The sequence below is a fragment of the Mus caroli genome, unplaced genomic scaffold, assembly GCF_978045245.1.
Source record: "Mus caroli unplaced genomic scaffold, Mus_caroli_1 scaffold_20, whole genome shotgun sequence".
In the NCBI taxonomy this organism is placed as follows: domain Eukaryota; kingdom Metazoa; phylum Chordata; class Mammalia; order Rodentia; family Muridae; genus Mus; species Mus caroli.
The window spans coordinates 14,863,716-14,881,783 of record NW_028227275.1 but is presented as its reverse complement, the minus strand read 5'-3'; the positions used below and the strand labels follow the sequence as shown (position 1 = coordinate 14,881,783).

General features: G+C 46.4%; 1 protein-coding gene across 2 annotated transcripts in view; it reads left to right on the top strand.

Annotated features, from left to right (window-relative positions):
- The window catches only part of Sufu (SUFU negative regulator of hedgehog signaling), an 88,644-nt gene that overhangs the window by 14,188 nt on the left and 56,388 nt on the right, over positions 1–18,068 (top strand). For both annotated transcript variants that reach the window (XM_021151827.3, XM_021151826.2), the window contains exon 3: positions 14,015–14,151. In XM_021151827.3, coding sequence (XP_021007486.1) covers positions 14,015–14,151 — 137 coding nt within the window. The remainder of the gene's footprint in view (positions 1–14,014; positions 14,152–18,068) is intronic.

The window sequence follows — 18,068 nt, the reverse complement described above, 5'->3', positions numbered from 1 at the left end:
ACGATTCTAGTGTATACTGAAGATCAGCTGAGACATCTAGCTTCTTGGACTGAATAGCTACTGGATTCTTGGACTTTCTGTTGGTAGACAGACATTATTAGACTAACTGGACTACAGCACACACACACACATACACACACACATACACACACATACACACATACACACACATACACACACACATACACACACACATACACACACACATACACACACATACACACACATACACACACATACACACATACACACACACATACACACACACACTCATTCTGTTGGTCCTGTTCTTCTAGAGAACTGTGACTAGTACACCCAGGCCACCTAGTACACCTTTAGAAATCCTCCTGCATCAGCATCCTAGTGCTAGTATTATACACATGGTCTACTGGCTCCTAGAATCTTTAAATAAAATTATAAATATGCTTTCATGCCTGGTTGTAGCAATCTTGATAATGTTGATCATGCCATTTTTCCCTTTAAAAGGTCAGTATTAGGCTGGACACGGCGGCATGTGTCTGTAATCCCAGCACGCATTTGGGAAGTAGAGACACAAGGATCACAAATTTGTAACCAGCAAGAACCTATGTTTAAATCAAAAATTTATAAATGTGTTTGTTTGCATGTGTTTGTGTTCATGGGTGTGTAGGTGGCCCCAGAGGCCAAAAGATGGAGGTGGAACTACAGCACCTGAGTGACTCGGGCACTAGAAACTGAGCTCTGATCCTCTGTAAGAGTAGCAAGTGCTCCTAAGTGCTGAGCTTTCGCAAGCTCAGGATCCTTGTACCCAGGATACACAGAGCATTCACAGACACGTGCACAGTGCCAGAGTGGGTGCGCCCAGCTGCTGAAATAAATAGGCCAGGCTTGTTAGACTTTCCATAGTACACAGAAAGTCAAGCAATGGGATGCTTTGGGCTTAGAGAAAAGGATGACCCACTGTCCTTCCTGACACTGGTCTACCAGTTGTTGGGTTGGCAGGCCCATGGCTTGTACCCAGCATGAATTTTGAGATGTCTTTGGAGGGCCAGGCATTTCTTCACTCACTGTATAGAGCATCACTGCTGGACAGGTTCTGGGCCTGAGGTTTGTGATAATGAACAACACAGCCAGTCCTGCTCTTCACTTCCTATCTTTTGGCTAAAGTCTCTTTGTAGAAGGTGGACTTGATACCACTTCAGAGCCTTACGTCCTCATGGCGCCTGGCTGTCTCTTCTTGTAGAGTTCATGCCTTAGGCCTTGTAGAGAAGGAATCCAGAGGCTTAGAAATGTGGTCAGCCTAGATTTGAGGCGAGGCCAGTTGGCCATTTGACAGTGAGGACTGGGTTTATTATGGCTTCCTAGAAAGTGGAGCAGGCTGGGCTCCAGGCTTCCAGTGTAACCCTCAAAGGGCCTTCTTTTCCTACTCCTGTTGTTTAGGGGTCACAGACCTTGCCTCAGAAAGACCACTCAACTCGAGCTGTTCCCAATTTCCAGAACTGGCTTTCACGGGATACCCAGTGCTGCTGGGAGCCCTGCCTTCCAGTGTGTGAGGTCAGAGCTCGGGTCGCGGCTGTGAGCTGTAAGAGCTTCTGGAGAAAGGGTCTGCCTCTACCTTCAGCTCTCATCCAGCTGGCTGGCTCCACCCCGTGCTGGCTGCAGATAGGACTCCTGAGCACCTCGGAAGGCTTGGCTGGAAGACAGAAATGCTCAGTGAGAATTGACAGGCGACATTCCGTCGTGCCGGACCCAGTCTCCTTCCTGCTCCAGCCTTTCCAAGCTCAGGCTGCAGATGCCGGGTCCCACCCTGTCTGGACAGTTTTCATTCTTGTAACCAGGGGCTTTACATAGAGAAAAGACCAGCCGGAAGGCAGCAGCTGAGCCTTTGCCTTAGAGATTTCTCGAAATGTTGGTGTTATGGGCCTGTTAGCTTTGTGCTAGGTCTTTGACCAGGGACAGAATGCATAGCATGTCATGTGCTTATGTCACAGCTCAGAACCATCCTGATGAACTTGAGTAAAGCCATGGCCACACGCAGCCCGCAGGGTCCAGCACCTCTGCCTCCTCCTCTGCCGCTCTTGCCCTTCCTCACTCTGCTCTGTGGTCTCTTCTATCTAAAGGCCTTTGCACTGCCTGCGCAAACCTGGAGAGCTCTGTCTATAGTAGTCTCACCCCTGACCCCCGCATCCTTAGGTCTTACTCAAGTAGCCATCAGTAAGGTAGGTCTTCTCTAACTGCCTCTCTTTCCTTTCTTCCTCCCTCCCTCCCTCTTTTTCTTTTTTTCTTTTGAGATTGGGTCTCACTCTGTAGCTCAGGCTAGCCTTGACCTCACGTCCTTTATGTATCCTTTATGCGTTGGTGTTTCCCTGATGACTCCAGTGTGTGCTAAGTGAGCCAGCTGGAGGCGGTGTTCGCTCCACAGATCCGGTTCTTGCAGAGGGGCTCTTAGCTCCACAGAGAAGCATAGTGTGCCTCAACACGAAGGCTGAGCTCTGAGCTCAGGTGAGGACGTTTCTTCCATTCAGGCCCCCACTCTGGAGATAAGAATCTGGCCAGGGCCACATCAAGCCATTCTCTGGGAGTGGTGTGTGATGTGGATAGAGCCTAACTCGGCTTGAGTGAAGGACTGAGCACTGCACACAGTATTGGGATGCTCTTAATCCTGTTCCTCAAATTCCCAGGGCTCACTATTGATCAGGGCTGGAGTGCCCTGGAGTGTAAGGCAGGCTTTCTGATTCACTGAGTCTTCAATGCTTAGAGGAAGACAGAGGAGAATGTATTAATAATTTTACAGAGTCCAGGTGCCAGGTTGAAAATTGAGTGAGGCATCAAGCATTAAGAGAACCTGAGATTCAGGTGAATAGAGAGGGAGAGGGTTCATTTCACAAGGACCAGTGTTAGTTTGTGTGAAGTTTTGAGTTGGTTTGTATGAGGTTTTAGTGCCAAGACTGTCCTGTTGTACAACTCTAGGGGCACTGATCACACTGTCCTGCACTGGGCACTTCCTGGAGCCCTGACTGCATCCAGCTATGTGAAAGTCGAAGCAGGAGGGACCTTGAGGCCTTCTAGGTACAGAAGGAAGGCCAGTCTGCAGGCTGTGTGAGAAATGTTATTGTTAGCCCTGGAGAGATGGCTCAGTGGTTAAGATCTCTTGGGTCTGGTTCCTACCATCCAATGGCAGCTCAGAAAACCTCCTGGACCTCCAGTTCAAGAGGCTCTAACATCCTCTTCTGGCCTCCTTGAGTACTAGGTGTGTACCTGGTACACATACACATACATTCGGGCAAAACAGCCCTGTATTCATAACTCCAGTTCCCAAGGAACCAGTGCCTTCTGCTGACCCCCTCCAGTGCCAGATATACACGTGGTGTGTTCATATACATGCACACAGAAAATATTAAAGTCTAAAAAAAAAATAAAGTAAAATTAAGTTTCATTTTGGAAAAGGACTGGCAGTGCATTCATGGGTGATGGGGAACACAGGGCAGTAGGGCCGGCTCTGCCCTAGTGTGAGGGTCTCCTAACCAAGGAGACTGATGGCTGTAAGAGGGGCCCCCGGGTAGCATCAGAAAGGTATTTGGACCCAGCTTTGACAGTAAGAGGAAAGAAAGCTCGTGACACTTTGATGTTGCTTGTTGTTTAATGTCAAGGTCTGGTCACCTCTGAAACCGTGGGAGTGTCATCCCCACGCAGATGCTCAACCTTGACACGATGTACCTACCCCGTGCACACACAAGGTACAGTCTTGCCCCTGGGGAGCTGAGATGCTGAGAAGATTGGCTTGAATTACCTGCTTCAGGTGTCTCGAGGCACCTGGCTGCGCAGAGCCGTTGGAGATAGTGTGTGGATGAAATGCCCCTGGGCAGACCTTCTGGCTCTTGGGTCAGCAAGCCTTGAGCTATGCACCTGTGTGAGAGAGGCACACCTGCCAAATTGGACTGTGACTTGCCATCATTGGCCCGGCTGGCCTTCTTAATAAAAAGGTTTTGTAAAGTTGTTAGCTTAAGTCAGAATGAGGAATGTAGCTGTGAGTTCTGTTAGCTTTCTTTTTTTCTTTTTTCTTTCTTTACCGAGACAGGGTTTCTCTGTGTAGCGCTAGCTGTTTGGAACTCTGTAGACCAGGCTGGCCCAGAACTCAGAAATCTGCCTGCCTCTGCCTCCCAAGTGCTGGGCCTGAAGGCGTGCATGCGCAACCACACCTGACTTCATGCTAGATTTCTTAATAGCTTGCCCAGCTGGCTTGGGATTTCCCTGGGTCTGACTGCCTGCCTGTCCTCAGGAGGTGGCTTGGAATAGAAGTGACAGGCTCTAGCAGACCTTCCCATGGGAACTGGAAGGGAGGTGACTGAGTCCCCACGGCTCTCCAGGAAGGCTCTGCTGCTCCTGGCCTTTATTTTTCTTAAGTTCCTTGTCTTGGCTGGGAAGCCCAGGGCAGAGTTAAGCTGCTAAAGTGCAGGAGGGTTTGTCTGCCTGGAGTCTTAGCCCGACCTGTGCTGGGAGGAATGCTGTGGGAATGTGGTCCTTGGCTTCTGGCAGTGTCTCAGGAAAGGGCTACCCCAGTGAGGCAGATGGATGCTGTGAGTCGGACTGGACAGGGCGTAACAGAAAGTGAGCATGTGAAACTCAGTGTTGAGCGAGCATGCGCTCTGTGGTCCCGCCTCAGTTCTTTCGCCCACCTTGCTAGGCACTGAGCCCAGGACGGTCCGCAGAGGATGAGGGGTTTTCTTTTTTTCCTCCCTGACTCCTCTTTTGCCACCCAACACCCCTTTTTAATTTTTGTTTTTGATCTCACGTAGCCCAGGCTGGCCTTGAATTTGCTAGCTGAAGATAACCTCGAAGCTCCTGATCTTCCCGCCTTCACTTCCCTAAACACTAGAATTATAAATTCATGGTGCCATACCAGCTTCCATCTCTCTTTTTATAAAGGTTATAGAGAGTGGTTTACTATAACTCAGAGTTTTAAAGAAGTCTTAATTCTGGAAGAATATTGCCATATAAACATAGCTCAAAATTTTTAGTGTTTTTTTTTTTTTAAATAAGTTTTACTACCCAGTATAATACTATTGCTACCAAATACTGTTTCCAAATGGCTAATGATGTTATCAGTAATTCTGAGTAATTCAAAATGAAAATGTCCCCTCTGCTTCTGGTTATTTAGTAATTATTTAAAGAATTCCACCACTGTGCTGATGTCACTCAGAAGACAGTAGGAATCAAGACGTCTCAGGATATCAGACACAACAAGTAGAAACTGGCCAGCAGTTCTTGAAGGACTGTGTCTACAAAGCCTGAGTCCCTCACACACTGGAGGTGTGAGCCGGTGGGGACAGGGGGCTTCCAGCTGGCTCTAAAAGGATAAGTCTCCTCCTGCCTGAGGCGGAAAGTCTGTCACTGTGTGTGCAGAATGTCCTTACCAAGTGTGGATGAGGAACCTGGGGCATGGCGTTGGCAGGAGGATCAGGAGAAGGTGGTGGAGCTGGAGCTGGGAGCAGCTGGGAGCTGGTGGGAGCTGGGAGCAGCTGGGAGTTTTTCTCCCTTATCCAGCCTCACACTGGGATCCTGGAGTTGTGTGGCTTTAAAGTCTACCCTGCAGCATCCCTGGGCCAAGGAAGTGGACAGTGAGACTGTTGGGCGGTGTTCTCACTCTCCAGCTTCTTTCTAGCTACTGGAAGACTTGCCATTCTGCCTTAGACATTAGGTTTGTGGTGTTTTTGTTGTTGTTGTTTTGGGGTTTTTTTGTTTGTTTGTTTTTTCGAGACAGGGTTTCTCTGTATAGCACTGGCTGTCCTGGAACTCCCTCTGTAGATCAGGCTGGCCTCTAACTCAGAAATCCGCCTGCCTCTGCCTCCTGAGTGCTGGGATTAAAAGCGTGCGCCACCACGCCCGGCTCAGGTTTGGTTTTTTTTTTTTTTAATGTTTGTTTATTTTTTTGAGACTGAATTTTTCTGTGTAACAGCCCTAGCTGTCTTGGAACTCACTTTGTAGACAAGGCTAGCCTGGAACTTACAGAGATCTGTTTGCCTCTGCCTCCCAAGTGCAGGGATTAAAGGTTTGCACCACCTCGTCCAGCAGCTCTTTATTTTTTTTTTAAAATTTTTTGGGGGGCGTGGGGGGTGTTTTTCGAGACAGGATTCCTCTGTATAGCCCTGGCTGTCCTGGAACTCACTTTGTAGACCAGGCTGGCCTCGAACTCAGAAATCTGCCTGCCTCTGCCTCCCCAGTGCTGGGATTAAAGGTGTGCGCCACCACGCCTGGCTGTATTTTTAATCTCTTATCACATTTATGTATTTATCTATTTAGTGTGTGTGAGTGGCCATCTCTCTTGAGATGTGTCCTCCTACATCAGCCTCTTGGTAGCTAACAGTGAGGTGACATATTGCATCCAACCACAGGTAGTTTTGATAATTTTTGATAGCTTTTGCATCATGGTTTTTGTTGTTGTTTTATATTGTTTTTGTTCCCCAAGCCGGGTTTTTTTCTGAGTAGTCCAGGCTGTCCTGGAACTCTCTCTGTAGACCAGCGTGACTTGGAATTCAGGGATCTACCTGTGTCTTCCCCCTACCTACCCCACACAAGTGCTGGGAGTAAGGTGTGTGCACCACCTGGCCTTGCGTCATGGTGGCTGTTTGTTTGTTTTAATGCCCATTCACTTATGGTAAAATATTCATAATATGGAATCACCATTGCCAGAATGCTTAGGTGTGGTTTAGGGAAATTACGTTTTACAGTAGTGTGTGGCCATTACTACTTTCAGTTTCTGGAACTTTTTAATTTCCCAGTTGAAACTAGACCCTCTCAAAATGATAGTTTCTCATTCTTCATGTCTCCCAACACCTAGAAACCAAGGTTCTACTTTCTGTCTGATGCTAACTACTCTAGTTGCCCGTCTGAGTCGATGCATGTGGGGCTGCTCCCGTGGCTCAGGCTTACTGCACTTAGCGTGACGTCTTTAAGATTCACCCATGTCATGTGGGTGAGAAGCTGTGTGTGTGCTTGTGTTTGAGACAGTTTTGTTCAACGCAGGTTGGCTGCAAAGATCACAATGTGTCTTCAGTTTCCACCTCCCTAGTGCTGGGGATTTAGGGAAATGCGCCACACCCTACTCTCCCCTTTTGAAGGACAGATACCAGCTGACTGTTTGGTATCTGCACTTCTCCACCTCCTCAGCTGGCCATAGGCTCTAGGGTTGCCTGTGCCGTGTGTGAACCTTTAGCACTGTGGTGAATGATGCTGCTGTCAACAAGGGTGTTCAAGACCCTATATTCAGGTAGGATTACTGGCTCATTGTAATAATTCTCTTTCATTTTTTGAAAACAGCCATCATGTTTTCTATAGCAGCTGCACTGCCACCAGCCATGCATAGAAGTTCCAACTTCATGGCCATTTGATGGGGTATGCTGGGGCACCATTTACATTTGACCTGATGGTAACGGTGAGTTTCTGGTGTGGGGTTTGCGTGTGACTTGGCCCTCCTCAGGTGGAGGTACAGAGAGCCTTTTGCTCTCAGTGCTCACAGGCACAGCTGCTTCCTGCTAGCTCTGGCCTTCAGTCCTGGGGGCGTCCTGATGAAGCACCAAGCCTTATATAAGCCCCTAGTTAGAGAGCAGTGGGAGGTGTTTTCTAATTTTTTGTTTTGTTTTATAAATATGACTGAATATGTTTATGCCAGAGGCTTTTTTCCAAGATTGTTCCCTTCTGGTGAGTTCCCAGAACTCGTAGCTGCTGTGTGAATAAGAGCTGCACTTAGCTTTTCTTGCTAGGCTCAGGTGTTGTTCGAAGCATTTGGCTCTGTGTATTATGTGTGAATTAAGTAGCTTCCTAGAAATTTTTTTTTGGTTTTGTTTTGTTTGTTTTCCTAGACAAAGTCTCACTGTACTGTGGATTTGATAAGATGCTTCCCTTCCCAAACTATTCCCCAGGAGCTCTATCCTTAGGGCTTGTGCGGGCGCTCTGAGCCACGGCCTCAAGAGTGCAGAGCGAGTGTTCCTAATTGCCTGACCATCTCTCCAGCCCACCTCTTTTTTTTTTTTTTAATACTTAAAAAAAATTATGTGTATTTCTTTATGTAAATGCACTTTGTGCATGCCTGACACCTGCAAAGATTAGAAGAGTTCCTCTGGAACTGGAGTTGTGGGTGCTGGGGACTGAATCTGGGTCCTCGGAAAGAATAAGTGCTCTTAACCGCCGAGCCGTCTCTCCAACCCTGAGTACCGGTTTTTAACTTCTCTGACAGAGAGGAATCTGACACTCATGACCCTCAATACATTAACACAGGGGTAGTTTCAGAATTACTAACCTATACTAATATAACAATAAGCCAGCTCTCTAGAGGGTAATGTTTGTTTTCTGTTCTTTCTGTCTTTCCCCTGAAGATACATGGCCGACAAACTGTATCCAAAACTTACTTTGTTGCCTTCTCTTCACTGCCGCTATGGGTTCATTTAACACAGTGAGAGTCACTAATGGTTTCCTTTGAATATGTGAAGATACGCGAGTGGCTACAGTTAGAACTACAGAAAACGTTAAATCAAACTACTCTCTCCCTCTAGCCCTTCCCATCTGATTCACACGCTCTTGTAGGCATCTTGTCTCCTTCCCAGGTTATCCTTCCTGTGTGGCTTCCACATAAATGAATAGTGGTGTTTGCTTTTTTCCCCACGTAAACAATGCTGCATCAGTTCGGTTTTGTTTGGATTTTTTTTTAATTATAAGCTCTTTATATAGCCAACCTCATTATCAACATCAGCATCACGTTGAATGTCTTGTGTATCAAGACTCAAACTGGGTTCTGAGCTGCAAAGAGGATTCACTTTTCTGCCTATCTTTCATGCTTTTGTTCACCAGTCAGACAAAGCACAAACACTGTTATTTTTAATTTTTAAAATTAAAAATTTAAAAATCTTCATTGATATTTCTTAATGTGTGAGTATTTTGCCTGCATGAATGTGTATGTGTGCCTAGTGCCCTCAGAGGTTGGGAAAAAGCACAACAGATCTGGAAATGAAGTTACAGATGGTTGTGAACCACCATGTGGTTGCTGGGAATTGAACTCAGGTTCTATGGAAGAGCAGCCTGTGCTCTTAACTAGCTGAGCCATCTCTCCAGGCCACTATTAAAAAAAAGAAAGAAGGACTCTTGGGTGCTCTCAGAGACTGACCCACCAACCAAAAAACACACACGGGCTGGACCTAGGCCTCCCTCACATACATAGCAGATGTATGGCTTGGTCTTTATGTGGGTCCTGAGCAAGTGGACTGAGGGATGTCCCTAAAGCTGTTGCCCATCTGTGGAATGCATTCCCCTAACTGGGCTGCCTTGCAGAGACTTGGTGTACCAGGGTGGGAGGGAGAGGGGGGGAGGGGCTCCACCCTCTCAGAGGAAAATGGGAGAGGGGCTGAGGGGAGGGACTGTGTGAGGAGAGGATGGGGAGGGGCAGTGATTGGGATGTAAAGAGAATTTTAAAATATATATACTTTATTTATTCTTCAACAGTTTCATACGTGTAAACAATGTCTCCTGATCGTTTCCGCCTCCAGCCCCTTTCCTCCGTCCCCCAGGAGTTCCCAGCATAACCCCCGTCCCTTTCATGTCCTATCCTTTTAGGGTTTTTGTTTTTTTAAGCATCTACTGAGTCCAGTTAGTCCTGACTGTTGGTGTGCTGGCTGGTCTTGTTGGTTTATTGTACATGTGAGGTGGTGGTGGTGGTGGTGGTGGTGGTTTGGTTCTTTGGGTTTTTGAGACAGTTGTCTCAAGCAGCTCCCTAGGCTGGCCTCCAACTTGCTAAGATCAGAATGACCTTCAGGGACTGGAGACTGGCTCCATGGTTGAGAGAGCTCACTGCCTTTGCAGAGAGAGCACTTGCATCTGTTACCTAGCCCCCTCCAGCTAGCTGTCTGTAATTTCAGCTCCAGGGGACCTAATGCCTCTCACCTCGGTGGGCACCTGCACCCATGTGTGTACAGACATTTAATTAAAATTAAAATTAAAATCTTAAGGGACAGGGTTGCTCAGTGGTTCAGGTGTGTTGTTCTTCCAGAAGATTGCGATTGGTTCCCAGCACCCATGCTTGTGTGGTTTTCAGTTGCCTGTAACTGTCTCAAGGGAGATCTGACACCTCCCCCTTCCATGGTCATTTGCACTCGGGTACATACCTGCACACAGACATACACGTATACATAGCCATAATTAAAGAAAATCTTTAACGAAAGGCTGACCTTGAGCTCCTGAGTCCCTGCTTTCTACACTCTTCCTTAAAGCTGCAGGTAACCCTGAACTGCTTCACATAAAGGGGCTCTTAGGGAGTTTGTAGTAGTTTGAAGGTACATCTTTTGGCGGTAGTAAACATGAATGTGGTTTCATTAAACATGGCTAAATTCCCCTCCTTAATACTTATACTGATTGTGCTCCCGCCAGCGCTGTGAGAACTCTGCTTTCCTAGACCCTTACCAACAACGTGCAGCCTGTCCTCATTCTGCTTGCTGGTCTGATGGGTGGGCGCAGTGGCTAACCTGCTCTCACTTACATCTCTCTCATTGGGAGTGAGGTTGAGCATTTTATCACATGCCTGTGAGGCATACACCCTCATACACTGGCTAATGGCGTCTGTTGTAACAAATGTATCACCAGGTCTGCTGTGGTTTTATGAACATCATATAGTGAGTGTACTTATGCAGAACTGTATAGTATAACCTGACAGCATATGGCACAGCCTCACACTCCTTGACTACAAGCCTATATAGCATGTTAATATACCAGACACTGTGTATGGTTCTTACTACTGTGATAGTTGTGTATCAAAACCTAGGAAAAGGTTGTCAGGCATGGTGGTGCACACCTTTAATCCCAGCACTTGGGAGATGAAGGCAAGCGGATCTTGTGAGTCCAGGGTAAGCCTGGTCTAGACAATGAGTTTCAAGCCAGCCAAGTATGTTTACTGTGACCCTGTCTGACAATAAATAAATAAGATCTAATGAAAGTGTGGCATAAGATGTTTTTCAGCAGGGCTGGTAGGAAACTTAGTGGTAAGAGGCCATTTGAGCTTGGGTCCACATGAAAGGAGAGAACTGCTCCTGCAGATTGCTCTTTGATAGCCCCATTTGTACCCCATGTGGTCCCTGCCACCCTCACACACATGCATTCATACATAGTAAAGACATTTTACCCACAAAAAGCAAAAAAAAAACATGCCTGTATAGGGCACTTGCGCATCCAGGACTAGAGGTTGCTCTGGCCGAGTCTGGTGAGTGTCTGTGAGGCCCCGGGACACTGTGGTGCACTACTGTAGACTTTATAAACACTGACATATAATTTCCAAAGTTCAATAATTTCCTTCTTCAATAATTAATTAACATTAAATTACTCTTTTTTACTTTCTAAGCTTATTTTTTGTATGTATGTCGTGTGGGTACATGAGTGTGTATGAGTTGGTGAGGGGCATGTATGTGGGAGTGTGTGAACATGTCTCTTTGCTCTCAGATTTCATCCTAGAAGACATGAACGACAGCTGTTCCCTTGGAGTGACTCCATTCTCTGATCAGACATACCCTCTTGGCAGAGCAGCCTTTGTGTGAAGTGGTCCAGACCAAACCAAGCCCCTGCGGGGAACTCTAAACACTGAATGGTCTTGTTGCTTGGCTCTTATTGCCTGGACAGCCTGCTTTGAAAAAGAAATCTGACAGGCCCAGGTCATGTGTTTATCCTAAGGCTAGCCATTCCAGGCTCGTGTTTCGGAGTGTCGAGGTTGTGTCCAGCCAGCCTCGTGGGTGGTAATCAAACACAGGTGGAGACCATCTGGCTGGTCTGTCCCTCCTCAGCCAAGTAAGAGCTGGCCTGCCCACCACAGAGCTGGCTTAGAAACCACCCTATGTGGAGACAGATGGTCTGCACGTGTGTGTGTGTGTATGTGTGCATGAATGCAGTCATATATGTGTGTGCACACAGCTCTCTTCAGGGAAGTGATGTGGTATGGGTGCAAATGGCTCAGTGACTTCTCTTTCTGCCCCATGGATTCTCTCCACTGTGCAGTATGGTCTATAACGCACATGTCTCTTTAAGTCTGTTCCTCAAGCTTTTGTGGTTAGAAGTCATGTATTTTCCTTGGCCCAAGATGAAAGCCCTGGAAGAATAGTCTAATGCACGTTACAAAGCTGTCTCTGATTGGCGGCTGCTTGAGGTCTTCCTTTTGCCCTAGTGACCCCTCTCCCTCTGTAGAGTTTTGTTTAGTTGTTGATTTTTGAGACAGGGTTGTGTAGCCCACTGAGTTCTCTCTACTTCTCCAGTGCCAAGATGAAAGGCTGTGCACCACCATGCCCCAGCTTTTTTACAGAGTCACAAAGTCAATCTCTTATAACTATGGATTTCCACACTCTTCCAAACCTGGGGTCTCCCAAGCCGGGGGTCTCCCAAGCCTAGGGTCTCAGTGTACATAGCTGTTTCCTCAGACTCTGCGTAGACGAGATCCCAACATGGCAATTCATCAAGGAAACAAATAGTGTAAATAGTGTCACTTTAAGCGACTTGTAGCCTTGTCTTCAAAAATCCATATGTGTAGCCTCCAAGTAGATTCTACTTCCCACATGGTAGCCAAAGAAATAAGAAAACCACACACACTTCCTCTGACTGTGATGATTTCTAAGGATGCCTCTTCAGTCAGAAAGATAGCTTCTCTCCCCGATGGTTCAAGGGAGCTGGATCTACCTGCCGCCTGCCCAAGCACACAGAGCCAAAGCTGGGGCTTATGTCAGTTTCTAAGGCTTGGGAGTTTCCTTCTACCCAGTCTCCCATTCCAGCCTCTGGAATGACCTAGGAAGGATGCTTCAGGGAGTTCTAGGGCTGAACAGCAATTTTGTCTTCAGTTTGCAAGAGGTAGGAGGAAGGTGTCAGCTGTCATTTTAGCTTATGATGTGTTTGTAAGCTGGGGAGTTTACATGTGTATAATCATTGTGGTTCATGTTTGTACAAGATATAATCACTCAAAATTACACGATGAACATATTTCAGTTCTTAACCCTTCTCGTCCTGGCAAGCTTTATGGAGCTCTTGGGGACACCTCCCTCACCTGAGTAGGTGTGGCACTCTACTAACCAGGTTCTGCTCTAGGATGACATTGCTGCCCTGCCTAGCAGTAATCTGTTTCAGGGACTTTCCTGAGACTCAGGGCTCCTGAGTGCTTCCTAACAAGAGAGGCAGGCATTCCTGTCTCATGCTTACAGTCACCCTGAGGGGTGTGGCCACAGGAGCTGTACCTCCCCCCATCTTGTTGCTGCTCTGCTTGGGATCCAGTGACTGAGGGGGGTGCTCATGAGGGGTAGCGAGGGGTGCTCCATGACCCTGGGATGGGAGGGCCCTGTCAGTATTTCATTCTGCCTTGGGATCTGATTCAAGTGCTCACAAGTGCTCATTTTGGAAGCCAGTCTGTGCAGCTAAGAGTCCTGGGGCACTGGAGTCCTGGTATCCCCAGAGGTAGGATGGAAGAAGGCTATGTCTTCACAGAGCACACAGCTATGTTGTTGGATCACAGGATATGTATCCTTAGCAAAGTCAGTGGATGCATACTAATGGTTTGAATAAGTGAGGAACATGCGGGAGATTTTCAGTAGTGGTTCCTCTATTATATAAAAAGAATATCTGGAAGCTATAACTCAAAAAAAAAAAAAAAAAAAAAACCCAGTAGTGTAAGAGTTTGGCTTGGAGCCGGGCAGTGATGGCACACGCCTTTAATCCCAGCACTTGGGAGGCAGAGGCAGGCGGATTTCTGAGTTCGAGGCCAGCCTGGTCTATGGAGTGAGTTCCAGGACAGCCAGGGAAACCCTGTCTCGAAAAAAACAACAAACAAACAAACCAACAAAGAGTTTGGCTGGGCTGACGTCATACATGTACCCTCAGCTCACTAGAGGGTAAAGAGGGCTTTGGAGAGACTTCCTCATCCTGGGATTTCCATTGCGTTTGGTTTGCATTTGCATGTGGGGACACCACACAAAGACTTTGTGGAACTTTGTCCTATGGTAGTTAAACTGAAAATGTTTATTCCTTTCAGGTTTACAGGAACAGACGGACCAAGTGGATTTGGCTTTGAGTTGACATTTCGTCTGAAGAGAGAAACTGGGGAGTCTGCCCCACCAACATGGCCAGCAGAGCTGATGCAGGGCCTAGCCCGATATGTCTTCCAGTCAGGTAATAGGCCAGGGGTTTGTGTGCTTGTCCTGTGACTGTCAGTTTGCTGGGGGCTTTGGGAACTTGCAGGTATGTTTTGATGTCTACAGAGCCCTTTTGTGAGTGGAAAATTATGTGGACCTTAGCAGACAGAGCTTCTTGTCAGTGTCCTGATACCCTGAGGCTTTGTTGCCGTCTGTCATCACTAACCTGTTTGTGTTCCCAGTGGCCTGGTTGTCTCTGTGTGTGTTTCCAGGCCTCAAGCACACAGACTAATCTTGGTTCAGTCTGGAAGAATAGTAGACTGGAGCGTGTACCCTGCCCTCACAGGGCAGAGGGGATGCTAAAATAAGAACTTAGAATTAGATTATTTGAATGCCCTCCAAGAGATTGTCCTTTGCTCCCACTGCCCGCTGGGGACTGCCGCAGTGGATCCTGGGTAAGGACTGCTGCAGTGGATCCTGGGTAAGGCCTTTGTGCTGGGATGTTGTTCTTTCTTTCTTAGGTCACTCTGTGGAGGCTTCAGAGTTCCTGCATATTCTCTGTGGCTAATGTCCGGGGAGTTCAGAGTGCTTATATGGCCTAGATTCTGTTGCTTTGATTTGATATGTAGCCTGCTTCCTCTCGCCCTTCCCATCCTTTCCTCACTAACATAATGGCCTTGGCTAGCCTGAAAGTCACTGTGAAGATCTTAGCCTTCAAGTGCTGAGATTTATAGAGAATACGCAAACCTAGGGGTGTGGGGGCGGGGAGGGGGAGGGAGAGAGTTTTGACAGGGATTGAATTGAACCTGGGCCTTATACATAAAGGCAAGTGCTCTGACACTGACCCATATCCAGCCGGTGTATTTTTAATTTTGAGCAGTGTCTTATTAAGTTGTCCATGTCGACCTTGAACTCACTCTTTAGCCTGATTATAGGTTTGTGCCACCAGGTCTAACTTTGAAAATAGATTTTTCTTTGATGTAGATTTTGATATGCTATTGGAATGGATTCTTGTACCTAGTGAGACTGTCTAAGATTTACAGACACATGGTGGGTCTCAGCCAACATTTGATCCTTGATGGCTATTTGTGGACAACTGGGGAAATGTGCTGTGGACTACATGTCAGGTGCTAGCGTTCTGCCTCTATGATGTTAGTTCCTCATGTGGCTGTCATATTGTCATTTATACCCTGTATAAACAGGGTAATGACTTTTGTTCTTGGGAGACAAAGGCTGAAGTGTCTATAGATAAAATGATACTAAGTGATTCAGCAAGAAAGTAAGAAGTGTTGAGATAAAGAAAGCAAGGACAACATCTCATTAAAGAGTTAAGGGGACAATATCTGATATTCATTTTATTCCTTCTAACTCTCCTATAGGATTGGAAATATTTGCACTAAAATTTGTGGCACCTTTTTTTTTTATGGTTTTAGAGCTTTATTGTAGAAAGACAGAGAGAAAGAAGGTAGAAAGAGGGAGACTGGCCATGGCCACATGATGAGAGGGGGAAGGGAGGGAGAGAAGGAGAGCTAGAGATGAGAAAGGTGAGAGCTTAAGAGCAAGTTTGTGGCTCTTAAGCATGTGTCGGTACGTGTGTGCTCTAAGTCCCTTCTGCAGCAGCAGCTCCTCTTCCAGCATCTCCAGTGTAACTGTGGTTAGCTTTGCCTGCAGATTGCAGTGGGTGCTTCAGAACAACAGGGTGACTACACCCTCCTTACCTGTAATACCCAACATTTTAGTTTCTAGATTTTCATGATGCCATTGTACTATTTAAGTAATGGGTAAATTGGGTTGTGTAGATCACACCTGTAATACTGGTATCAAGGAGACAGAGGCTGGGAGTCTCTGACTTGAAGGCCAGCCTGGACTATATGGTGAGACTCTGCCGCAAAACAAAACAAAATAAAACAGAAAAAAAGTCCAATCAAATAAATAGTTATACAAGTCTACTTTAAGTTCTTTTTTGGAGCTTGACAGAGAATAATCATAAGTTACTGAACCACAGGATTGTGTAGAGGAGGAAGATCCAGTGGTGCCTGATTTTAGGCTACAGCCTAATGGAGGTGAGGAAAATGGTTGAATTGTCAGTTTACCTTGTGTGCCCCGTGCAAGGGTAGACACCCTGGTTTTGTTTTATTTCGTGCTTACAGACAAGATCTCTCTATGTAAACCAGGCTGACGATGTACTCGGTATTCTCCTGCTGTAGTTTCCTGAGTGCTAGGCCACTATGATCAGGTTAAGTACTTTTTTTTTTTTTCTTTTTCATGCTGGGGATGGAACACAGGTTTCTATCAGCATTACAGTTGCAGAAGACAAGATTGAAGTTAGTAACCCATTCAAGATCACAGATCTCATAGTGTGAAGGCAGGAGGTGAGCCCACATAATGAAGTATACTTTACCCCAGTGTTGTAGTGATAGGAGCTGTGCAGACATCTGGTCTACCTGATGCCACAGGCTGTACAATGAGAAATTTTAAAACCATCCATGTGGATAGATGCTGCTTGTACACATGACTACTCACTCAGTGTTAACTAACACTGATGCTCAATAGGCGACAGTCTGGAGTTCTTGGAAGATGGAGCATGGCTAAAAAAAAAAAAAGCGTTTATAAAATCTCCAAAATCCTCTTTCATGTAGCTTTTCTGTTTTAAAACTCTTATGTGTGTCTTCAGTTCCACACACGTGTGTGGGTGTACATGTGTGTGGTGCACATGTGTGTGAGATAGGAGAGCAGCCTTGGCTGTAGCTCCCCAGGGGCTATCTGCCATATATGTGAAGACTTGCTATTATTGTATGCATATGTATAACTGCCTACATGGATGTGCACCACATGTGTGCCTGATGCCGTCAAAGGCCAGAAGGCATCAGATTTCGTAAAACTGGAGTGACAGGCCTACTGTGGGTGCTAGAAACCAAATCTGAGTCCTATGCAAGAACAGCCGAGTGCTCGTAACTGCTGAGCCATTTCTACAACCCACACTTTATTTTTTGAGTCAGTGTCTCTTGTTGGCTTGTGGCTTACAGATGCTTCCCCAGCCTGCAAGCCAAAATCTGCCTGTCTCCTCCCCCAAGTGATAGGATCACAGATGTGTGCTACCACATCCAGCTTTGTCTTTGAACTTTTTATTCATGAAAATCTGTGTACAAAGTGCACATGTAACTGTATATGGAATGTTGCAGGATATTTGATTGCGCTGTGAACCCAAAAGTTGTGTTATTTACTGGAAAACAAAACAAAACAAACAAACAAAAAAGCCTGTTTCTAGTTGTGGTATGGCTCAGCCCTTAGCACATACCATTATTCCCAAACAGTGAAGGTAAAGTTAGTTTCTAGAAGGAAGCACCCATGTTTGAAAGTGAAAGGCTATTTGAGGAGCAGATGAAGTGACAAATCAGAGAAAGGTTTGACCGAATAGGATCTGCCCTACTCTCGTGAAGAGAGAGGAAGAGGAGGCTACTTAGGAAGAAGAGAGGGGAAGGAGGCAGCTTTACCAGGAGAGTTTTACAGAGACAGTGGCAGAGAGAACAATCTAGACACAGGTGAGGACAGAATGAGTCAGAGAATGAGAAGGAGCCAGAAGATTAGAAAAAAATTGCCAGAGTTAGTCTGAGGCCAAGGCAGAGCAAAAACGTTAGAGGCCAAGAGAGAAGCCAGTTTGAATCAGTTGGCTTGGACAGGAGTTTGAGCCACAACAGCTGAGTTGAACCAGCCAGAGGTCAGAAAGAGCAAGGGTGAGCTTAGTTAGCAGCAAATCTCAGAGGCTGAAACACTCTAGGCCTAGAAGGCTAGATGCTTAGACCTAAGTTAGCAGGCTGAGGCAGTAAGCCTCAGAGATGACACTTACTTCAAGCAATAAAAGAAAATTTTACACAGAGTGATGAATTCTCATAAACTGAACAGACCCACATAACCAAAACCCAAATGGAGAAATAAGCTAGTTCACCTGCACCC